Source organism: Notolepis coatsorum, assembly GCF_963971535.1.
Source record: "Notolepis coatsorum genome assembly, chromosome: 13".
In the NCBI taxonomy this organism is placed as follows: domain Eukaryota; kingdom Metazoa; phylum Chordata; class Actinopteri; order Aulopiformes; family Paralepididae; genus Notolepis; species Notolepis coatsorum.
In genome coordinates this window covers 108,782,600-108,808,085 of record NC_140177.1, presented here as the reverse complement: position 1 = coordinate 108,808,085, position 25,486 = coordinate 108,782,600, and the positions used below count along the sequence as shown (strand labels likewise).

Below are 25,486 nucleotides of genomic sequence, written 5' to 3'. Positions count from 1 at the left end.
ATGGCAGAGCAGTAACACTACAGGTCTTCTCTCACTGAGAGACTGGGGGAAAGAGAAAGAAGTGGGAGGAGACACCTCTATTTATACTCGCCACCTCCTGAGAGTCTCCGCCTAGAGCGCTCTCTAATGGAAACAGTTATATATGCAGTTAGACAGTTACTAACAATCCTACACAGAACCTCTGCCTTCAACAAACACAATGAAAACAAATGTGTATCGAGCAGCTGGTATACATGGTACAACAAATGAGATTGTAATAATTGATCCAAGAGTCAGATGTCTACTGACAAGCTTAATTTGAGGTATAGCCCCTCTTATTCATTAATTAATTCAAACCGGTATTTACTCTCGAAAATACATTGAGGTTACCCTCATTTGCAATGTTGTCGAGATTACAGTCAGTAAAACGGGTTAAAAAACCCACAAAATAAAACAAAAAACAAAGCTGCAGCAAAATTTTAAACTGTTACGAGCTGAAGCAGGGAGATTTGTAATCATGTTTTCAAACTGTCAGATAGTGGAGTATTGATTCTTAGCCTGAGCTCAAGATCATTCCAATAAACCAGGGCACCAAAACAAAAGGCTGATTTTCCCAGTTCAGTCTGCACTTGAGGAACCTTAAGCATAAGCCAGTCATTATGACCACTGTAAAGAGAGAGGGAGGGAGTCTTAGATTAATGAATGGCTGCATGCTGATTCCAAAGCTGTAGAGACAGGCAAAAGATTACCGGTAGCCAAACACAAAGGAGTTAAAAATAGATTAAAAACCAACTCATATCAGTGAATGGCTCCATTATCAATATATTCTTGTCCCGTTGACACTGAGCACTGAGGAAGCAGACAATGTGGTCTCACGGGGGACTTGTTCCTAACCCTGCATAGCAGCACCACACCCATTCACTCCCTCAGAGGAAAAACACACACAGTCGGCCAGTAGAACTGGTATTTGGGTAGAGATGAGCTAAGTAGGAGACCACGGAAAAGGATATTCCTAATAGGGCGTGGCCAGAGAATGTGTCTGACCACTTGTGTTACACCCTGGCATTGCTTCCTTGTGGCATGTGCTGAGTGAGAATGTGAGGTGACGGTCATTGTGTCTTCACAGCTGGATATGCCTCTGTAGGTCACGTAAACCTATTACACTTGTGTTATAACTGAAAAGCATGACCAAATTAGTATACCCATATTTTCCACACATTTCCCCCAATTTGGACTGTTTAATTCTAGTGAATTCAAAGCTCTTGTTATTAAAACTGTAAAACACGTATGTCTGGATGCTCGGTGTAATGTTTCCAATGATTTCCCTTAAAAAGTTCATGGTTTTGTTATTACCATTGTTTATAAAGGAGACTCAAAAAGCAGCAGTCGGGTGTGTGTGTGTGAGGTGACGTCATTGTGCTCCACATACACAGCAGGAGGGGTGAGGTGGCCGGCCAGCCCGAGCACTGATCCACCGGTATCATGGCTTCCACACAGGAGAGGAAGTGATTTAGAAGAGAAAATAGGTATTTTTTAGTTGAATATCCGACGGATTATTGGTCTTCTTAGACTCCGAGAGTGGGACAGAGGGGCTCGGCCTCCCCTTTCTCCCCCGGCCGCCCCTAGATCCAGGATCTATTTTGATTTTAGAGTGAATTTCCACCCGTAACCCGTGGAAGATGGCGGCCGACCCGGCGGAGTGCACCATCAAAGTGGTGTGCCGTTTTAGGCCCCTGAACGGCTCGGAGGTGAACAGAGGGGACAGATACATCCCCAAATTCCAAGCAGAGGACAATGTGATCATAGCGGTGAGTTATTTAGTTTGGATGGTAATGCACCGGCTCGACGGGGTGGCCTCCGGGACAGTTTGCGGTCCGTGATCGTCTTGGGCACTTGGAGCTCGCTAGCATGTTAGCTTGTTAGCTGTGTGATGTCTCCGCGCTGACTTTAACTGTCTTTCCGTCGACCCGTCTCTACAGCCAAGCTGGCCCCTTCGAAACCATATATTGAATATAAACTGGGCAAACGTCTCGTGATTGTGACCGGTATATAAATGATCAATAAAAAAGTGTCATTGTGAAAAGCAGGTGAATGTCTGTGGCCGTGTGACATGATGTCAAGTTCGTCGCTGCGCTGTCATCGCTAGCTAGCTGTCATTCAACAAATGCACTAACAACGCCGGGAACAGGCTGCTATTTGTTAGCCTGCCAAGCCCAAGCTGGACAACAGGCTTTACACCGCGTTAAGTATACAAATGGCAAGGTATATATAGCTAACAATTGAAGTCTTTGTTATTAACCGATTATGTCAGCATTGCTAACGTTAATACCAGCGACCTAAGCTTTGATATGCTAACGTAAACCTTTAGCTAACGTTAGCTAGCTAGCTAGGTCAGTTGACAGATTAGCTGGCCTTGGCTAGCAAGCTAGTTTTAATACTAAGTTAGCAAACTGCTCCTTGACTGGTAACCACTCTTCCAGCTACAGTTACGTAAAATGAGGCAATACTATATTGCAAATGTATCCATTGCTTTCAAGCTTAGAAGAAAAACACCCACGAATTCACCTTTGATTAATTGATTGGGGTTTGAAACCACAAAGTGGAGGGGACAATCCATTTACCCACTTTTGACAGTCTTAACAACCAATAATGGGTACATTATTTGTAGACATTTGAGTGTAATCTATTTTTCCATTAGTCTGTGTTATAGTTGGAGATCAGTTTTCTCACTGCTGTGCCTCCCAGTCCCAGGCCATCTCCACTGAGCTTGCGATAGAAAGCCCGTATCACTTCAAAGAGGAGCCCTAGGCTACTGGAGCACACAGATCATCTTTACTTTCCTTTATTTATTTACAAATATGACTGCTGTAACATTTCGACACGTGTCCTCTAGTTTACTATCCTCGTTGATTCACCAGCCTTAGCCTGAGAAGCACAGTGCATCTATTAAATAGGTTGAAGCACATGTATTCCCTTCCTACTAGTACCCCTTATCACTTGTTAAGATGAATGGCATGGTCACATTGCGCAGGCAGCCTTCCACTATGACAAAATAAGGAAATGCCTTTACTCTTTGGTGCAAGAGGCACTACCTCCAGTCTCTTGAAACAGTGGAGAATTCACCCTCAAATTAGATTGCTGGTATTGGGGCACTTGATGCTTTATCCTCATCACAGGACTCTGTTTTGAAAAGGCAGTGTTTACAGAGCTCAGGCACATGCCAGACTCCTCGCTGTATCCCAGTGGCTGGATTATAAAGACTGCAAAACAGGGGAAAGCTAGGGGTTTTCTTTTTGCTTGTCTGATAACTAAAGTTAACAAAGAAGATGATGAAGAAATTAATGATTTGTGACGAGTTGAAGACTGAAAAACACGTCCATGACCTAGACTGAAAAACACACATTATGTCCATGATTTAGACTCGACTGAAAAACACTATGTCCATGACTTAGACTGAAAAAGATAATATGTCCATGACCTAGACTGAAAAAGATAATACAGTATGTGCATGACTTGGACTGAAGAGCAATAGCCTCCTCATTAAAATACGGTTAAACATTATGTTTCCCCAACAGCAAATCTTCTTGTTTTTCATGGACTTTGGTGCCTGCAGACTGGGTACACCTCGGGATGTACAGTGCAAGTATGATGTGCTAAAGACTTTACAGTGTTGTTCAATTCCACTTACTGTATGTCATAACACATTTCAGTTGTCGAATTGCATTTTTGGTGGCTAAACTTTTGATTCAGGCAGTGGATTTAGGATACAATAGACCCTTTCATTTTACATCATCCAGGACAGATACGGCCATTACAGTTATGATGACTTCATGAATAGTTAGGTGATGCAGCCATTGGACCTACGCTGGAACTATTGGCATGCCCAAATGCCTGTGCTCCCCTTGTGGGATTATGCCCAACCCAGTTAAAAGTGCCAGTCATACTTGCCAAAATGCCATTGCGAGTTGTGAAAGACGCAAGTGTTAGGGGCGAGGGCCCTGCAGCCTCTGCAGCTGTTCTGAGGACTACAACACTAACTGTACCCATAAGCAGAGACAGCAGCACAGGCCTGCTGGGTAATCCCCTAGTGTCCTCTCTCCTGGTAACCAGCTGTTCCACCAATCAGAGCAGGCAGCTGTGATTATTATGATGATGTTGTTGTTTTACAGATGCTCTTATCCAGGGTGACTGACTGACTTACATTTTTGTATTCATTTATATTCTATTTTGAAACAATCCAGGGCATCGATCCTGTGTTCGGCCTAAAGACTCGACAGCAGACAGTGCTGTACCACTTGGCCTATGCTGTAGCTGAGTGCAGTGTAGCTCAGTGAAGCCTTTTGACTAGCAGATTCACTGGCTCACATCTTGCTTGGCTTCATCCGTCGTTCTCATGTTCTTAGTTTTGGGGTCTTATGTTCTCTCCTTTGTGAGGGGAGGACACTGAGGCGCTACACCTCAGCCATGTGTTTTAGGTCACTTCCTGCTCATGCTCCTGCGGTGTTCCCTCACTCACCTGTGGCTCACTTCAAAGCCCTGGTCCACCTTTACCAGGGAGGGAAGGAGATGAGGTAGTATGAGCGTGCTAGGTAGAGCTAGGTTTGCCAGCATGGTGTGTGTGTTCGCCATTGGTGAATTATTCACGCATCCATTACTGCCCTGTCACTCGTGCACAAACAGAGATCACGTCGTCAGTCAGCCGCCTCGCTCATTTGCATACAGTAGCCTGGAAGGCCCCCGCAGAACGGGCTTGGTTCTACTTTTAGATCCGTCCAGCAGTGGAGATGGCAGAGAGGGGTGGGAGGGGAATGGTGGTGATGAATGTACCACATCAGAGTGGTTTCAGATAGGGCTGGGCGATATGACGATATTATATAAATATCGGGTACAGTTCATTAACGATCATGGATATCGTGATGTTTTGCCCAAGAGGATTGTGTCGCGTCAATCTGGTCCACACCAGAACAACGCCGCCCCCACACACACACTACTGCATCAAAGTTACTACTTATGATCAGTGTTGTGCTAGTTACTGAAAAATAGTAACTCAGTTACTTTACTAGTTACTTCATTTCAAAGTAACTTCGTTACTGTACTAGTTACTTACGCCCAAAAGTAATGAGTTACTGTGAAAAGTAACTATTTAGTTATTTAAAAAGAAAAAAAAAAAGATTGCTCCCGAGTCCCATGCCCCAGATAGTATTCAAAATCGGTTGATCAACTTGACAGTTTCCATTCACATCACCGAACTCTGCTAAGCAATGTGGTCTAGATACAAACACAAATCTGACACAAACAAATGTTGTCCCGAGTCGATATAATAAGAAGTGCGGCGGTTGAAGGAACAGCCTTGATGTCGCCGGAGCGTTTCATTATACCTCAAAGGCGCTTAAAACAAAATTACAAACATCACAAAACAAACTGGTCAGACTACTACTTGACCTGAACCCCAGAACCCACCTCACCCCTGCCCACTTTGACAACCTAGGATGGCTTAGAGTAGACGACAGAGTGCAGCAACTTGCAATGGGCCTGGTCTACAAGATACACTATACGACCGGGGTACATGTACATGTCAAAATACTTCCCAAAGGTCAGTGAATACCACAACCACTACACCAGAGGAAGCTCAACAAATCATGTAAAACCCAGATTCGGCTCAAACAAGGGACTAAACACGTTTCGCAATTATGCCACAACAATGTGGAACGCCCTACCCAAAGCTAGGGGTAACAGTACTGTATATTTGAATACCGTTTATGTCACAAATGTATCAGTACTAAATACCTATATGTCCCTATGCCATAAATGTCATGTATGTTGTGTATGTCATAAATGTCTATATGAATTGAAAATGGGGGACCCTGATGGAAACAAGACAAACGTCTTTCTCAGGTCTGCATCCCCTTAACAATTGTATATATTGAGCCGTACTGTATTGTACCCATTCTGCAATCTGTTAAATAAAGTTTTCATTCATTCATTCATTCATTCATTCATTCATTCATTCACCATCTTGCAAGTTGCAACGTTGTTTAAGATATCAATCAAAGCATTGCAACGTTAGAATAGTTAGGATATCAATTGTGCATGAAAGGACTATATTTATATTGTTTGATTAGTATTATGAGATTCCCTGGCAGATTTCGTACAGTCAAAATCCGTTGATCAACTTGAGTTTCAGTGAACACATTGCACTCACCAGTCTGCGGTGGTCGAGATGTAGTAACGTTACGTTAGTCCAGTTGACTCCAGCAGCGCCTCAAACATGTTCTTTATCTCGTTTCCATGTTGTATATTAATTATCTCTCCAAGTAGTTGCTAAATGGTTTGTTAGTTTGTTACTGCGTTCTTTTTATGTAGATTCATAGCGAGCGTTTGTTTTGTTTACAATAGAGAGGGTCTATTTCTTTCCGTAGCCGCATCTGGTTTGCGCACTTCTGATTGGCCAGTGGCCAGACTCGCCTCGTATCATTCTACGCGGGTGGGGATGAGGATAATAATAATAATAATAATAATCACTACCGCTCGCTATCAATCTACGCCGTATATAACGCAAATAACGCAGTGACGAACCATTCAGTAACGTAAGTAGCGTTACTGAATTTCAAAAGTAATGCGTTAGAGTACTAGTTGCGGCAAAAAGTAACTTCGTTTCTGTAACGCGTTACTTTGTAACGCGTTAGTCCCAACACTGCTTATGATTAACAAATGCATTCGCTTTGTGGCATTAACGTTATATAGTTACACGTTCAATAACATCAGCTTATTTTCCCGAACTTAGCAACGTCCGAGGACGACATAGATAGCAAGCATTACTCGTTCATATCTCAGCCCGTGCTGAGTAGTGCCCATTCTGCGGTCTGTTAATAAAGTTTTCAATCAGACAGATGTATGGAAAGGCTTTTATTATAACATTCGTTGCAGTAAAATCATTATGCCTTGTTTAGTCATGCTGCGGTGCGCTGGTAATCGAACTCGTCGGCCGCGGGTAGCTAACGTTGTTGTTGTTGTTCAGCTCTCGTCAAAATCAATGGAGGACCGTCTGGAAAGTAAAAAACGAATAGCGCTTGCCGATTGGTGCTAAGAACAGCAGGGCGGGTGCAAGCGGTGTGACGTAATTGGCAGACTCGACTGTCAATCAAAATTATTCTGTTGCCGGCTGAATGATTGAATGAATGAAAACTATATTAACAGATTGCAGAATGGGTACAATATAGTACAGCTCAATACAACAATAGTGGACTGGAGGATGAAGACCAGAAAAAGACTTTCGACTTTTTTACATAAGGGTCCTCTATTTTCAATTCATCAAAACATTTAGAGGCATAGAAATATACAGTAGTTTCATAAAAATGCTAAAATAATATTGATTGATTGATTGATTTAAAACTTTATTAACATATTGCAGAATGGGTACAGTACAGCTCAATACATACAATTGTTAAGGGGATGCAGACCAGAGAGACTTTCGTCTTGTTTACATCAGGGTCCCCCATTTTCAATTCATCATATTTCATATCTAAATCATATAATATCTCATTGCTAAATATATGCAATATATAATCTAATAATCCAATAATCTAAATCTAATATAAAAATGCTAAATGCATGGGTATTTTATTTTGTCTTTAATGTTAGCTTGCAAACTAAAATACTGTCTTGGTAAGCCTCATAATGAATTGTTTGGGGAAAAAAATAAAAACATCGTGATGTGTATCACCGAAAGGTCAGAAAATATCGTGATATCATATTTAGGCCATATCGCTCAGCCCTAGTTTCAGAGTCATATCTAGGTTTCCTGCTCTTATCCAAGCAACAAGGTCGGCTGATCAACAAACCACATCGGTTGAATTGGGGAGCAGCGGCATTAGGGAGTAGCGGCCTATTTTCCTAAGTAACTCCGATGTGATTTAGCCGTTGCATGCACCTCAGAAAAGGTCATTAGGATCATGTGTCTCAGAATAATCTTGGACCTTGGTTTTTTTTTTTTATTATTATCTTTTCCCCCTCCATTTTCCTCCGATTTTTCTCCCATCCCAATGTTAGTCGTATGCCAATTCCCAATCCCCTTCCTGGTCGCTGCGCACTTACCCCCCACAGTCAGATCATCTGGGAGAGTGGAGGCTATCACGTGCTTCCTCCGACACACGTCCAGCCAATCAACCGCTTCTTTTCACCTGGCAGCTCGGATCCTCCCTGAGAGGGCGTAGCGTGTGGAAGGATCACACTATCCCACTCAGGTCCTATCCGCGCTTAGCAGGCGCCCCGACCGAACTGTAGGAGTCGCTGTTTACAACGACCCGGACCCACCCCGGGTACAATTGTATTAGTGTGAACGGCCAGCCAAGCTGGTGACAACCCCGGAGCTGTGCGCTGGATTCGAACAGGCGAATCCAGCTCACAGCTCCGGGGTTGGTGACTAACGCAATCTCCGCTACGCCACCTAACCGCCCTGGACCTTGGTTTTATTGTTCTGCCCGGGCAGTTTCATATAAAACCAGTTGTGGACCAGGAAGTTCTGAGTTAGTTAGTTATGGAAACTAGAATGGCATTGAAGTTTCAATGAGAAATCTCATGAGATGGCTATCTGTATAGGTAGCCTCAAAAGTGCCTTCGGAGATATTGTTTTGATATTTGGACGCCGGACAATCTTCCAAAGCTACAACATTCAATCTGGCTCAGCTATGGTGGTCTAAGCGTCGTTCGTTTTGGCGTCCGTAGGGTTTGCTCTGTGCCGTGGACCGTGGTACTTCTAACTTTCTGTAGGAGTCCCACTACTTTGTGTAGGCTACTGTTTAGATTTACATTTGAGATTAATGGTTTAAGTATTTCCACATTATGAATAATTTTACTTCTTTTGTGAATGCTGTGGCGTGGCTTTGACTATGAGGACTTTGAACTTGGGCTGTATCTTTGTTTTAATTGGCAGCTCTGGCAGGGCTGATGGTAGCTATAGGTAGGTTGCTAGCTGGGGTGAATCTGCCGTAGTCTTCTTGTGATTAGCAGGGTAAGATGATGCAGCTCCTATTGAGTTTTACAGAACTGTTCTGTGTTTGGCAGTCTTTTGGGTCGTACACAGGAATTAGGGATCCTCCGATATTGATATTGGATATCGCCCCCGATATGACTAAAATAGCTGGATCCGGTATCGGGGAAAAAATTATATCTGATTACATTTACTTTTTTTTTTTTTTATATATAAATAATAATATATTAATAAATAACATTTATATCTGTGTTAATTTGTTAAATTTTGTTTCACTAAGTTAGGAAAGTAATGTTTTAAGTCAAGCCTGATGTTGCCTTGCCAAAAGAATGATCCCAGAGTCTCTTCCACACAGTGAGGCATACAGTTTATTAATTGAACAATGGGTATCGGATCGGTACTCTGTATCGGCCGATACCCAAAGCCCAGGTATCGGTATCGGGACTGAAAAAGTCGGATTGGTGCATTCCTAACAGGAATGGAATGAGTTTGGTGATCAATAGAAGGCTTTCTTTCCTCAAACAGTAGTGTCAGACTGTGGTGGTTAGTAGGTTTGGAACAGTTCACAAAAATCAAGGTTCAGTTCATATCATGGTTTTCAGTGTGGTTCAGCAGGGAGAACATATTCCATTGCTAATTCAAATAGTATTTGATAAATAATAATACAGTTTTGCCTTCAATGCATTAACAAACGTCACTGCATTGGGCTTCATATAGTTCACTATAAATAACAACATTAATGATTTAATTATGGATTTTGCTCTGTCAGAATCTAAATGCAGAGGTTGTTTTGTGTAAATAGTATTTGTATCTCTCTTTATCCCGGTAACGGACCGGGGCGATGAGAACGTAACGTTAAATGTATTGACGCTCGCATACACCTCAATTCTCACACTCTGTTCCTTTTTAATCCATCTATCATAGAGTACAGTAAGTCTGTAGCACCCAAACAGCAGACTTAAACGATGCTGGAGAATATCATGTGGCCTAATATAGCTTGTCTTGGCCATTTAACATTACCTGTAGTCTAGTAATAGCCATTTCCGAGACAAAGTAACAGGTGCCATTCGATTTTGGGATGAATTACGGTACTAATGTTAACTGAACTTAGTATTCCTTAGTCTTAGTGTTGTATCTTGTATGACAGTAAATGGAAATAGTCAAAGACCAGTGACAAAAGCACTCCATACACACAGCAAAGGGTTCCACACAGTACCAAAGTAAACTGAACGTTCTCTATGTGCCCCGAACCATGGTGGTTGAATAGTATTGCTACACAGAACTCAACTACAGTAGTGTCTGACTGTGGTAGTAGTATTGCTACACAGAACTCAACTACAGTAGTGTGACTGTGGTAGTAGTATTGCTACACAGAACTCGACTACAGTAGTGTCTGACTGTGGTAGTAGTATTGCTACACAGAACTCGACTACAGTAGTGTCTGACTGTGGTAGTAGTATTGCTACTGTACACTAGGGTTGCACGTAGGGTTGGGCACCGAAAACCGGTTCTAATAGGAACCGGTTCCTAACTTCCGGTTCTGGAAGTTCTGACAAAAAAAAAAAAAAAACTCCTGCGAAATAAGCTGTGGCCTGTTTTGACCTGGACCTCAAAGAATCGGAATCGAGAATAGTTTAGAACAGGAATAGAAATGGAGAATCGGAATTGTTCAAATCCAAACGATGCCCAACCCTAGTTGCACGGTATACCGGTATTAGTATAGTACCGCGGTACTAGAGTGTTCGAAATGATACTATACTGCGTTTGGAAAAAAAAACGTTATTTATTTTATTTTATTTATTTATTCATTTATGCATGCGAATGCCTTCCTATTGGAGCACAGCGCTGCTGTCAGTGGTGACGTTGCGCTAGTTTACCTGAAGCAACCTTCTGGAATGAAGAATAACAAACTAGTCACGAGAGCTAGCATAGCTCGTCCAACGAATGTTGGCATCAATGGCATGACTACAGTACTGATGGGAGCTACTGTAGCACGTAACGTTAGTTATCACAACCATCGGCAATCGCAGTGAGGATCTTTATTGATTAACTTTAGCTAGCTAGCTGGAGCGTAACAGTAAGAAGCATTTTGTATAAAAGTATTCTGTACTTCTGTATGACAACTATTAAAGAAACTTGAAACTTGAACTTGAACTAGCTTTAACTAGAATTATAGTTCGCTAGCTATATAAGCTAACGTTAGCCAAGTTTATTCTATGCAAAATGTGCTAGCTAGCTAACGTTAATCAATAAAGATCCTCACTGCGATTAGTTAGTTATCATAACCATCGGCAATCGCAGTGAGGATCTTTATTGATTAATGTTAGCTAGCTAGCACAGTGCTACACAGAACTCGACTTTTACAGTAGTGTCGGACTGTGGTAGTAGTATTGCTACACAGAACATTCTTAACTGTGAAGAAAAAACCCATTGGTTCAAACAGAATGAATAGACGCATACAAAGAATATATATATAATTTTTTTTTTTTTTATTCGAATGTTGATTTAGAATCCGAACACCAACGTAATGAACGAAGGTCCGAACGTTTGGGCTCAGCCCTACTGTACACATAACTCAACTACAGTAGTGTCAGACTGTGGTAGTAGTATTGCTACACATAAATCTTAACAACTGACCTCACACAGATGACAATGTTTTCACCTTGATTGACTGAACACTGAAGCTTATGATCAGGATGGTTTGCTTGTTTTATTGGCTGCAAACCAGGAAGGATCAGTGTGTGTGTGTGTGGTGAGGTCTCCATGGTGACAGTAGAGAGCTACGTGTCAACATACTAGTCCCTAGAGGAGAGGAGGGTCCTTTACTAATGTATACAGGTGTTGTCATCCATCCTGGTAATTACAGCTGGAAGGCTCACTGAGGCATGTATTTTGTGAGTACCCCAGGTGAATGGAGTTAGCCCTTTTCATAAAATGTTTTATATTATGTAGCTACTACAAAGAGAACCCCACCCAGCCGGCCGAGCCCAAAACTTAAGACAAGATGAGTCAAGTGAACTCTTAATCTTAAGGCAGCATCACAGCATGTCACTTTGGTTGATCCACCAAGGTGCTCATAGCAGCGGTTTTATTTGTCTGTGGTTCCTCTAAACTAGCACTGCAACCAGGAGTCGACATCGACCATGAAATATCATCGATTTGCATATTTATGACAGAATATTAAACAAGTGTTAAAGGAACATGCCAACTTTTCGGAAAATGTGCTTATTTGCCACCATGGCATCTACCCTGGAGTTAGACAAGCAGATGCATACCCTTTTCTTCTCTGTGCATGCATTAGGCTTAGGGAACAGCCGCGCCGTTAGCCTAGCTTAGCGTCATTCACTGGAAGTAGGTGTGCCAGTGTAGCCTAGTTCCCAACAGTCATGAAACGCACTCCAAATACAACTCCAAAACGTTCCTGTAAACATGTTGTGACCTGTGTATTTAAATGATAAATTATAAAAAAATTAAATAAAATCAACATTTTCGTTTTCTAAGCAGATATATACTCTGAACTATTTTTTTGCCGAACCACTGCTGCCTGGGTGCAGTGATTTCATCACCTCAAAAGCCCAGTTTTTCAAAAAGCAACAGGGCTTTTGAGGTGATGAAATCACTGCGCCCAGGCACCAGTGGTTCGGCAAAAAATTGTGTGATGTAGAACAGCTCATCAGCCAGCAGTAAAGCCAGGGCCTGCTAAAATAAGTTGACTTCATTAGTATGGTGTGGAGACTGTTGTTGGCGTGAGGAGTTTAAGGTTAGACTAGTAGTTGTGAGAAAAATTCAGAAGGGTTACTTGGTCTCAGAGAATAATTAGATTGCCCTGAGCAGGTTAAATTAGGTAGAGTTTGTCAGGAGATGGTGGCAGATTGCTTTTTCAGTGGAACCCCGTATTGTCTTATGTAATGAGGCTTCATTGTGTGTGTGTGTGTGTGTGTGTGTGCGCGTCGTCCTAGTTTGCAGTACGTCTATGTAGGGTTGGGCGATGTGACCTGAAATCCCTATTACGGTATATTATCTAATTTACCTTGCCAACGATAAATGAAAAGATACTACATTTAATTTACACTAGCACACAAATTCCACATACTCCATGGTGTTGACCTCCTGTCAACGTGTTTGTCTGGCAACATATGATTGGCTGTTGTACATTCAGTTGAATTAAAGGGGCACAAAATGGTACCACCTATTTGCACTGGAGGAATGCATTTTTTACCCAACATAATGTTGGTATCGGATCGGTACATTATCGGTTTATCACCCAGCCCACAGGTGAAGTGCTTATATTATATATTCATAGTGCTATATTATATTTGACATATAATGATCTGTCATATAATTATTATGTTCTTAAAATAACGTAGCTATTAGCTAATCCTTTCTGCTCTCCCTTCTAGAGCAAACCTTACATGTTTGACAGAGTGTTCCAGTCCAACACGACACAGGAACAAGTGTACAATGCCTGCGCCCAGAAGATCGTCAAAGGTGATAATGGACAAAATAAAATATGTCACAATATCTTTCTTAGTTTTGATGGTGTTAGAGTATTTAGTTTTCCCGTACAAATTACAATGTGATATGACATATCTTTTATATTGGAATGTTTATTGTCATGTTTCTATTTAATTTAAAAGGGTCTATTTAAAAATGTTATGCCTCCGCTCAGTGCTGTGTGTGTGTGTGGGGGGGGGGGGGGGGTGTGCGTGTGTGTGTGTGGGGGGGGGGGGGGGGGGCGGCGTGTGTGTGTGGGGGGGGGGGGGCGGCGGCGTGTGTGAGAAGAGAGCGTAGGCTTTGTGTAGTGGGCGTGTCGACGGTGTCGGCTGAACACACACCACGGTATTTTCCACATTGTCTGTTCGTGATTCTGCTTAAAGCCAGGACTCGACAGTGCGTTTCACTCGCATTTGTGAGCCAGGGGAGGAAACTAACTTTTTGGCTTACCAGCCAACTGGCGAGTAGATGATTTTTTTTACCAGCCAAACAGATTTTTTACCAGCCAAAAATAAATCTTTTGTGGAAGATCAACAACTCTAACAAAGACTCTTTTTGTATCACAAACAGTACTGTATTTGCAAATCTGGTATGTCATAAATGTATAGATGTAGCAGTACTGTCTATCTGTATGTCGTGTATGTCATATATGTTATGATGAATTGAAAATGGGGGACCCTGATGTAAACAAGACGAAAGTCTTTTTCTGGTCTGCATCCCCTTAACAATTGTGTGTATTGAGCTGTACTGTACCCATTCTGCAATCTGTTAATAAAGTTTTCAATCAATCAATCAAACCACCGACGGAACTATGTGTTGGGGAAGGGTTCCGCACGGACCATGTTGTTTGTTACTTTCCTGTCGGCACACTAGCTCAACGTCAACAGAGTTCAGTTTAACATTAATAAATGTTTAGCATCGTCTTTCGACATCCCGCCTCAGACTCCTATCCTTCTCATGATTATGAATATGTAACGGAACGTAGGCCAATCTCGCTAACGTTACTCGACCGAAATCTTTAGCAACATGATTCACTGGTACTACTAGGCTAGCTAACGTTAACTAGCTCCCGTCAAACGAACGGGTTGGTATGGCCATTGCGTTATTTATATTTGACATTAGCTATTTATGGGTGGAATATTCTGATTCTAGCTCACTAGATCAGTCACATTAAACTTTCTTTGTCTATAGCTTGCTAGATATGTAGCTAACGTTAGCTAGGATAACGAAGCTGTAGCTAACGTTACTGTCCAGTGTCCATGCAAACCACTCGTTGAAGGGCTAACGTTAGCTCACGTTAATTACCCCCCGTATTATTTTCAGATAACTAACAGCACACCACGTCATGTATGATCCATTGCAGCTAACTAGCTAGCCATGTTAACTCCCAGCTATTCCAGTTGACATTTCTGACAGGCATTTTCCGATGTTCGTGGTTTTTTTGTTTTGTTTTCTTTACTTAGTGGCCAGTGTGGCGAATGGTCTTCATGAATCACTCGCCAAACATAAAAAATACTCTCATTTGGCGAGTAAAATGGCCTAATTTCCTCTCCTGTTTGTGACTAAAACTAAACAGAAAATTCTTCATAACCTGTATCGTGATACTTAGGCTGGGTATCTGTATCGAAGTCAAAATATTGGTATCGTGACAACAACACTACTCTGCTATGAGAAAGCTAAAACTAGCTATTATTTAGACCAAATTACTAATTCATTCAAAATTTGGAAAGTGGTGAATTTAAACAAAAACAGAAGCACTGAGTCTCCGCTTACACAGGTTGAATATGGTGACTGACTCCATTGACCCCAGGTGCTCCACCAGAGAGAATGGGTTGGATGCTTCCCCCCCTGTAATTGTCCATCCCAATTATTGCAGAGCTGTTAACACATGTAGTTAATCTTTCTATTTCAGCGGGAGAATTCCCTTTGTTTGGAAATCGGCCTGTGTGACTCCCCTTCATAAGGGTGGTGATAGGCGTGACTCAGTAAACGACCAACTCAAGTTTTTCCTTAGTTTCAACTCACTTAGTTTTAAGTCTGCACCAATCTGGTTGCAATCACTATTTCAGCTGTTACATTAATTATAAATTACATTATATCTGCATTAGATAATAAGAAGCATTGTGCTGTTCCTTTTCTAGATCTGTCTAAAGCATTTGACACAGTTGATCATCCTTTGCTCTTAACATATTTATGTTAAGTATAGTATAGTTAAGTATACGCATTTCATTGTATACTTGTATGCCGTGACAAATAAAACTCTTGACTTGACTTGTAATATTGGTATGGGTAGAAAGGCCTGTGACTGGTTTCAGAACTACTTGTTTGAGAAACGTCAGTGTGTAAAATACGGCAATGCACAGTCGGAGTTTCTGCAGATAACAAAGGGTGTACCGTAACCACAGGGTTCAATCCTGGGGCCAGTCCTTTTCATCATATATATAAATGATCATCTCCTTATTGAATGATTGTCAGGCCCATTTATATGCGGATGACACAATTGTATACTGTTTTGCTGACACTGCTCAGCTAGCTATGGAGAAGCTGCAGCTTTCCTTTAATGCCCTCCAGAAAGCTCTTATAAATCTCAAACTGGTCCTGAATAGAATAGAAATACTTTATTGATCGAGAGGGAAATTTGGCACTACAGATTGCTCACAGTAAACGGTAACAATTCAGTAAACAGTGAATGCAAATACAACAAAATGCATGGTGTTCTCAAGATCCAAAAACAGACTTGCACATCTCAACTGTAAATGGCTCAAATATTGAAATAGTCATGTATAGGACTAGCTTATATCTGTTATTAGTCAAGCTGTGTGGTCTACACTGAATATATCAAGCATTTGAGGCTCTGTTTGAATAACTTATGTCTTACAGATGTTCTGGACGGATACAATGGGACAATTTTTGCCTATGGACAGACGTCATCTGGCAAAACACACACCATGGAGGTAAGGGTTTAAAAGCTAGACTAGGCCTATAGCATGCTTCCCAAACTTAAAGGAGCCCTAAGCCGATAACTATTATGCCTCAGACCACCATTTTGACAAGATTTTTCTCAGGGACCCCATATACGGAAGATCTTTTGTTGTTCGATGAAGATGATTCAGAGCAGATTTGCAGAAGTGTTTATAGCCTGTGTGTATAGTCATATTGTGTGGAGTGTGTAGTAAATTAAGTGACATTTATTAAACTATTTCTCATTTTGCTGGGGAGACCCGGATCCCCCAAAAGGGAGATCTACATGATTGTTCTGTTCAAAAATAGGTGCTCCAATCCAGGTGGTCATGTCAATAAAACTCACTTCATATATCTGGTTAGGGCTAGGTTTGTGTACTGATGTTATTTCTGTCTGGTTAGGACCAGGCTAGGGTTGTGTACTGATGATATCTGTCTGGTTAGGACCAGGCTAGGTTTGTGTACTGATGTTATCATGTTACCATCAGTACCACCCTACCAGGTCCACAAGAAAAAAAAAAGAAAAAAGAAACGAGAATAAACACTGAACTAGGAAGAACAGCTTTTTCAAGCTTCGCACCTTGGGCATGGAATGGGCTACAGGACCATATCCACTTGGATACCCTGGTCTCTCTCTGCGAATTTAAATCTGTATTACATAACTTCCTACAAGAAGAATGTCGCTGCTTTCTGTAGTCGGGTCCCAACTAGAAAACTGCAAAATTACTGTATTTTACTGTCATACACTTTTACTATTATGATTGTAGACTATTCTTTTTTGTGTTTACATGTGATTTGTATACACTTTTATTATGTTCTTGTGTGATTTATCGCACATTTTATTGCTGTCTGATATATTGCAAATGTTATTGCTGTCATCTTGGCCAGGTCTCCCTTGCAAAAGAGATATTGTATCTCAATGGGACTTCCTGGTTAAATAAAATAATTTTTATTTTTATTTTTATTTCTGTCTGGTTAGGACCAGGCTAGGTTTCTATGATTCATGTCCTGGTGTTATTTCTGTCTGGTTAGGACCAGGCTAGGTTTCTATGCTGTTTGTGCTGAAATTATATTTGTCTTCTTCATCCAGGGGAACCTCCATGACACAGACGGAATGGGCATCATCCCCAGGATCGTACAGGACATCTTCAACTACATCTACTCCATGGACGAGAACCTGGAGTTCCATATCAAGGTATGTATGTTCTCTCTCGCTCTCTCTCTCTCTCTCTCTCTCCCTCTCTCTCTCTCTCTCTCCCTCTCTCTATCCCTCCCTCCCTCCTCGACTGTCTGAATGTCAAGCCACCACATTGTAAACAAAGCTCAACATACTTATATTACACTTGCAATCCTCACACTGTTGTTGGATGATTCTCCCTCTCTGAAAGTGTTCTAAATGTTTCTATCGATTTGGATCCCCACGTAAAAAAAAAAAACCTTCATCTTCCTATTCTTTCTCCAGGTTTCATATTTTGAAATTTACTTGGACAAGATCCGGGACCTTCTGGATGGTAAGTCCCCTGTAGCCGCCCTCCCTCTTGTCTTGTAGCAGTGACCGTTACAGCAGACATGTGGATAATGGGCTTGTATAAGACATGCTGGAGAAAGTTTGGGAAATGCAAGGTAACTTAACCTCTTAACAGATGGGCAGAAAAGTGGCAATTTTGAAACTTGAACTTGAGGACTGCATACTTTTAGTGCTAATGAAATAGAGTAACATAGGGCTGAACTTGAGTTGTACTTGTAATTGTGTACTCAGGTTTTTCTGTAGTAGTTGCAAAAAAATATATGGTATAAGCTGGGTCCATAGTCTGAAGTCTTATAGTACAGGTCCAAATTTCATAGGTCTGTTCAGAAATGGGTGATTTAGAGCGGTTTTGCTAAATGGTGTAAAAAATTTAAAAAAATAAAAAGTTCTCCAGTAATCCATTTCCTCATTGACGGCAATGCATTCCGTGTATTTTTCACTTCCTGTTTTCGCTCGTAGATTTTCACCTATATCCCTGATTCGCACAATCCAACTTCGGGTATCATTGGAAAGCTATACTCATTGGCTACAACCCTGTCCAATAGTTTTCACAATCTGCGAATGATTGACAGTTCTAGAGCCTCGGGGGGGGGGGGGGGGGGGGGGTAAATCTGACTCTCGTGTGTACAAAGTCACATGCCTGACATATCGGCATGTAACTCGCGAACCACTGAACGGATCTTGTCGAGTGAGGGGGCATCCGAATGGCAACACATAGGGCTTTCATATATATTATATGTTTTATAAAAATGCAGAACCGAGCTGCCAGACGCTCGCAAAGTGGCGTGTCATAAGAGGGCCCGGGCCGTTGCCAGTTAGGAGGTTAATGAGCTGCTGCATTAGGGACGGGAAGGAAAGGGGGACATTATTTAAATTTCACGTGTATGTAAACACATAACTTTCTTTGTTTTGAGCCGTGCAGGCTGAGACTTCGGTCTTTGAACCGGTAGGCCTGCCGCCTAAATACTGACTGTTAATTAGCATCAACCGGTTGCACCCAGCTCCGGTCTGCACTTGTTTAAATTGACACAGGCTTTTAATTCTCCACACATCTTGCTATTGTGATATATAGCTTGTTATTGTGATATAGCTTGTTAATGTGATCCATGTCACGTAAGGCCAAGTATTTTGGCTGTGTTAGGCATGGGTTTGTACTAGGGGTGTAACGGTACACAGAAGCCACGGTTCGGTACGTACCTCGTATTGGGGTCACGGTTCGGTACAAGAACATATTTTTTATTTTTTATTATTAATATAAAAAAAAGATAACTTTAAAAAAAAATATTATATATTATATTTATGATAATTATTATTATTAAATAGAATAATTTTCTATAGGTTTTTTTTTTTTTTTTTTTTTATCAGCTGTGCCTGTGAGTCCGGCAATGTATGGAGCTGCGGCACTGCAGATTTACCCTACTCTAGTCCGGCGGGGGAGAATGTTGGTGCGTTTCTTTCCATTGGTTTCATTTGGTTAACATTATTGGGCGAACAAGAAAACGAAAGAAAACTGTAAAATTGTAATGACCCTGCAGCTGTTCCAATGTAAATGTGCCTCGGTGTGCCCGGCCACACGCGCTCTTCTCGCACGGACCTCGCGAGTGCCTGCACGCGCGACTGGTGTGTTTGCGCTGTAAAGAGGGAAGGCTTCGAGGCGTATCCTTCGCATGGCTGCACGTACCGCACCGTGACGGCCGTACCGTAAATTTGCGGGACGAATACACGTACCGTTACACCCATAGTTTGTACTGAAATCTTTAAATTATGGGGGTCAAAGAGTCAACTTGATTGCATTTCGACTCTCTAAACTCCTAGCCAGGAGTCGACTGTGACTCTAAGTTCGTTCCTTTGGGGGTCAACTCACCATCACAACCAACACCCCTGACGCTTCTCTCCCCCTCTCCAGTGTCGAAGACCAACCTGTCTGTGCACGAAGACAAAAACAGAGTGCCCTACGTCAAGGTGAGACGCCACTACGGTCCAAGGATCGGGTGATTTTTTGGATAAACTGAGACATTGCCATCTTTGCGTCCGTGTGTGTGACGTCTTCTCGTCGTGCCCTTTGTTTCCAGGGTTGCACTGAGAGATTTGTCTGCAGCCCAGACGAGGTCATGGACACCATCGACGAAGGCAAATCCAACAGACACGTCGCGGTGACAAGTAAGACCCCATGTCTCATGTAATGATGCATCTGTGGACCTTTTAACCCTTTCACTACCAAAGGGTTAACCCTTGCACTGCCACACGGCAAAGTGTTAACCCTTTCACTACCACACTACAGAAGGTTAACCCTTTCACTACCACACTACAGACGTGTGGTAGTGAAAGGTTAACCTTCTGTAGTGTGGTAGAGAAAGGGTTAAGTGCTTGCTCGTGCCTGAGCTTCAAGCATGTGTTCAAGTAGATAATGCTAATGGGAATATGTTCTGGCTTGTGTGTCAGGGTTCCCTCGTGCTCCATGTAGAACACTGGTTTCCCAGTCGACGGAAGGAAAAGTACAACGCAATACTTTGGAGCATTAGAAGGTTGCAGACGCATTTAAATGAACCCCTTGAGATGAAGAACTCAATCAATGGAAATCTTTGAGCAGCCTAATGTACTTGACCATGCCAGTCTTTTTGACATGTGGGTTCCAAGTTTAGTTTATTAGGATGTTTTTCTTGACACAAAGAGTGCCGACTAGTCTACCCTGGGTCCGATTTACAAAACGCACAACATACAAAGTATGTTGTCATTCTTGCCTTGATATGAAAAAATCAAGGTGCCCAGTGCCCTTCTTTTTTCACACTATTTTACCGTGATTGGAAAAACTAAAGAAAGAAGGCTGCCAGTGTATCTGAAAATGTGTCGTAAACGACACATGAACTGAAGAAAGTCACCACATTTGACTAAAATGTCATGCTAACATCTTATGTGTCACTTGTTTTCTGAAAGGTTTTGCCATTGTGGCATAATACAGCATCTGAGGATGAATGCCTCTTCTTCCTTTTTAGACACTGTATTAAAGTACAATAGAGTTTTCAGGAAAAAATAAGTCAGGAATAATCAGGAGAATAAATTTAGATGTTTAGTCGGATGTGGTGACTTTCATGGGTTTATATGGTGTGTACGATTTTCAGATACAATGGAAGCCTATGGCAGTAGGTAATCGGCAGCAAATATGACCAAATACAATTACTACCAAATATTTCAGTAACTATAAAGAAAAAATAAGGGCGCCTTGATTTTTATATCAAGGCAAGAATGACATGTGACCCACATGTTAAAAAAAACACAACTGGTATGGTCCTTTAAAGTTGAATAGCTATTCCACATTCAGAATGTATGTGATACCTGACCCAAAATCAAACATGTGATAAATGATCCAAAATGAAATGATCACTTCCCATAATGCCCGTAATCTCTCACACATCCCAAAACTGTAAACTGTCTTGTGCTAATTCCTTAGATTTGAGTTCAAGAGTTAAGATGTTTTTATGCTTTGCTATTCCTGCTTGTTTTACATAGATGTTATGTCTTATTTCTTACTGATGTAAAGCACTGCAATCCCCTGTATGAAAGGTGCTATGCAAATCACGTTTTATTATTATTATTAATAATATTATTATTATTATTATTATTATTATTATTATTATTATTATTATTATGTCGTTATGTGTATTATTGCAGGAAGTAAATACAAGAGTGAAATGATGAAAAAGAAAGATATGAAGGCCTTGGTGACATAAACAGTACCTAGAAACATACAAAGGCCTTGATATATTTATTTTTCCGATTTTCATTATTTCAACTCTTTAACTCAATAACTCTCAAACCAAATTCATATATTATTTGGATTTGTATGAGATTATGGCATTCATTTATCAGCTTTATTTTTCTGGTGGAGTGTTCCTTTAACAATGAATTCAACCTGCAATAGATTTGAAAACAGCGTTCAGAACATCACGCTTCACAAAAACGAAAACAAGAACCATGTGTTAGGGGTGCACGATATTGATTTTTTGATATCGATACCGATAACTTTCTGCTCCTCAAGGTCGATACCGATAACCGATATATATATATTTATTGTATTATAATATTTTTTTTTATGTATATTCCTGTAGTTTTGACCTAACCAGATTTATCATGACATGAGCGTTACTACTATGAACAAAACAAAGCCAAGAGAACAGTTTTGACTCTTCAAATAAAGTGACTATATTTATTTTTCCAAATAAATATAATTTGAGTCAATCACAAAATTCACAATCCGTCAATGTCATTAACAATGTGTTTCCCTGAACAATGAGTGAACTAAAAACCAACAGGTATTGTGCTTTGTCAGTAGGGATGGGTACCGGTACCTGTGAATCGATACCGGTACCCAACGGTACCTTTTTTCTGTACTTTAGTCTCTAAAAAATCTACCGGTACCTACCGCAGTTGTAAAAAGAAAAAATACAAACTTAATTTTCGACCGTTTTCGGCTTGCCATTGCCTCGACTGCTTTGTTGTTGAATCAAGTCAAATCCTAAGTAAGCATATATTGTGCATGTGAACGTTGACATGAAAAGAAAAAAGTAAAAAAAAATGTTAAAAAAATTATCTTTCTATTTATTTATTATCGGAGCTATCAATAATTTTATCGGGATGATGTCATAATAGCTGATATCGGCCCGATAATTATTGTGCATCATTCCCTACCATGTATGGTTCTTTGTCTTCATCTTTGATTATTTCTTCAAAATATCCTGGGAGACGGTTCTCTATAAAGACTGGGAGTGGGAACCCTGGTAATGTGCCACTAATATATGATACTCTCAGTTCTAATCAAGTCTTCTTCTTCTTCTTCTTCTTCTTCTTCTTCTTCTTCTTCTTCTTCTTCTTCTTCTTCTTCTTCCTCTTCCTCTTCCTCTTCCTCTTCCTCCCAGACATGAACGAGCACAGCTCCAGGAGTCACAGCATCTTCCTGATCAATGTGAAACAGGAGAACACCCAGACGGAGCAGAAGCTCAGCGGCAAGCTGTACCTGGTGGATCTGGCTGGCAGTGAAAAGGTGTGGTGGCTCAAACTCTTTGTTGTCTAGCCTGTCGGATGCACTGATACCGGTGTCATGAGGTCGAGCTAATAACAGGCTATAACGAGGGTGTCGGTATCAGAGGATTTCTCCAATAGTAGAATTGGATACCGAGAGCCTGGTATCATTTGTCGGGTCATCAAAAGGAAAAAGCCACCTGATTTTCTGCCTCCTTTCACACATAGAAGGATGGTAAGAGTTTTAATAAGAGTGGGGAAATGGATTATATATCCATTATTGTTCTCAGTCTACATTGTTTAGTAAAGTGAATGGAACGGAACGCAGCATCAGCTGATTGTTAAGTTTCAGTCTGTGCCACCCTACTCTATGTCTGGGTCTTTAATCCCATGGACTTGTAATGGAACAGGGACTTAGTGCTGGTGTGGGAAGTCCAGCCCCTGGTCTGGATACTAGCATGAGGAAGTACTAAATGTTGCCTCGTCTTTAGGCAGTGACACTGAATGACGTCTTTAAGGTATTGGATGAAATGTACATTCTGCACTCATAACCATTAAGCATACCACTAAGATTTCTTAATGTTATATCTAGTAATTGCATAAAAGCTTGGCATGTCACCATGGAAGCGGTTGTGTGTGTAACACCACGTTGACATGGTTTCTTTGTGCTTTCCAGGTCAGCAAAACAGGAGCGGAGGGCGCCGTGCTGGATGAAGCCAAGAACATCAACAAGTCTCTGTCCTCCCTGGGGAATGTCATCTCTGCTCTGGCTGAAGGCACGGTCAGTAGCTCCACCCCACCTCACTGCTACAGTGTTCTCCTGGTGGTCAGTAGCTCCACCCCACCCCACCTCACTGCTACAGGGTTCTCCTGGTGGTCAGTAGCTCCACCCCACCTCACTGCTACAGGGTTCTCCTGGTGGTCAGTAGCTCCACCCCACCCCACCTCACTGCTACAGGGTTCTCCTGGTGGTCAGTAGCTCCACCCCACCCCACCTCACTGCTACAGGGTTCTCCTGGTGGTCAGTAGCTCCACCCCACCTCACTGCTACAGGGTTCTCCTGGTGGTCAGTAGCTCCACCCCACCCCACCTCACTGCTACAGGGTTCTCCTGGTGGTCAGTAGCCCCACCCCACCTCACTGCTACAGGGTTCTCCTGGTGGTCAGTAGCCCCCACCCCACCTCCCTGCTACAGGGTTCTCCTGGTGGTCAGTAGCCCCACCTCACCTCACTGCTACAGGGTTCACCTGGTGGTCAGTAGCCCCCACCCCACCTCACTGCTACAGGGTTCACCTGGTGGTCAGTAGCCCCCACCCCACCTCACTGCTACAGGGTTCTCCTGGTGGTCAGTAGCCCCCACCCCACCTCACTGCTACAGGGTTCTCCTGGTGGTCAGTAGCCCCCACCCCACCTCACTGCTACAGGGTTCTCCTGGTGGTCAGTAGCCCCCACCCCACCTCCCTGCTACAGGGTTCTCCTGGTGGTCAGTAGCCCCACCTCACCTCACTGCTACAGGGTTCACCTGGTGGTCAGTAGCCCCCACCCCACCTCACTGCTACAGGGTTCACCTGGTGGTCAGTAGCCCCCACCCCACCTCACTGCTACAGGGTTCTCCTGGTGGTCAGTAGCCCCCACCCCACCTCCCTGCTACAGGGTTCTCCTGGTGGTCAGTAGCCCCACCTCACCTCACTGCTACAGGGTTCACCTGGTGGTCAGTAGCCCCCACCCCACCTCACTGCTACAGGGTTCACCTGGTGGTCAGTAGCTCCACCTCACTGCTACAGGGTTCACCTGGAGGTCAGTAGCTCCACCCCACCTCACTGCTACAGGGTTCACCTGGTGGTCAGTAGTTCCACCTCACCTCACTGCTACAGGGTTCACCTGGTGGTCAGTAGCCCCCACCTCACTGCTACAGGGTTCTCCTGGTGGTCAGTAGCCCCCACCCCACCTCACTGCTACAGGGCTCTCCTGACTGTCTTCAGTTCAGAGCGAACAGGGAAGCTTCAGACAGGTAGCAAATGGGGTTGACAAAAAAGTGTTAATCCATTCCATAACATGCAGGCAAAGGTTTTAACGATCCACAGCAGAAAACCACTGTCCTCACCCATACTATTTAATGTCCAAAGATCTAAACTATCCCTTTAAGTGAAGTCTGCACAGGAATATGGGGTTGAAGATATTCTCCGGAACAAATATGAGGCTAAACTTGGCCCCAAGCAAGGAAAATAAACGACTGGAACTCAAATACCTAGTGCAAGAATAAAATGTCAGTATTATATTATGTATTATTTGGTATATAATAAAGGTTTGCATTATTATATTATATTGCTTTATAGTCTAATAAACGGGGAAAGCCAGGCACTAGTCCTCCGTTAATTTCATTGTTTGCCTTGTTTTAAGGCCACTTCACTTCACACCAATTAACATGACTGTAAATGTAGCAGAGTTAGCTGAGAGAGCTCATTGTCATCTCGAGTCCTTTCTTTCACTAGCTAACTGTATATCAGAGCCATGGAGCCC

General features: G+C 42.2%; 1 protein-coding gene across 1 annotated transcript in view; it reads left to right on the top strand.

Moving 5' to 3' along the window:
- The first annotated feature begins 1,412 nt into the window (after positions 1–1,412).
- The window catches only part of LOC311239184 (kinesin-1 heavy chain), a 74,295-nt gene continuing 50,221 nt past the window's right edge, over positions 1,413–25,486 (top strand). Inside the window, exons 1-9 of the mRNA XM_084327460.1 lie at positions 1,413–1,787; positions 13,369–13,456; positions 16,343–16,416; positions 17,514–17,618; positions 17,886–17,934; positions 19,858–19,913; positions 20,024–20,111; positions 22,865–22,989; positions 23,644–23,748. Coding sequence (XP_084183586.1) covers positions 1,659–1,787; positions 13,369–13,456; positions 16,343–16,416; positions 17,514–17,618; positions 17,886–17,934; positions 19,858–19,913; positions 20,024–20,111; positions 22,865–22,989; positions 23,644–23,748 — 819 coding nt within the window. The 5' untranslated portion in view covers positions 1,413–1,658. The remainder of the gene's footprint in view (positions 1,788–13,368; positions 13,457–16,342; positions 16,417–17,513; positions 17,619–17,885; positions 17,935–19,857; positions 19,914–20,023; positions 20,112–22,864; positions 22,990–23,643; positions 23,749–25,486) is intronic.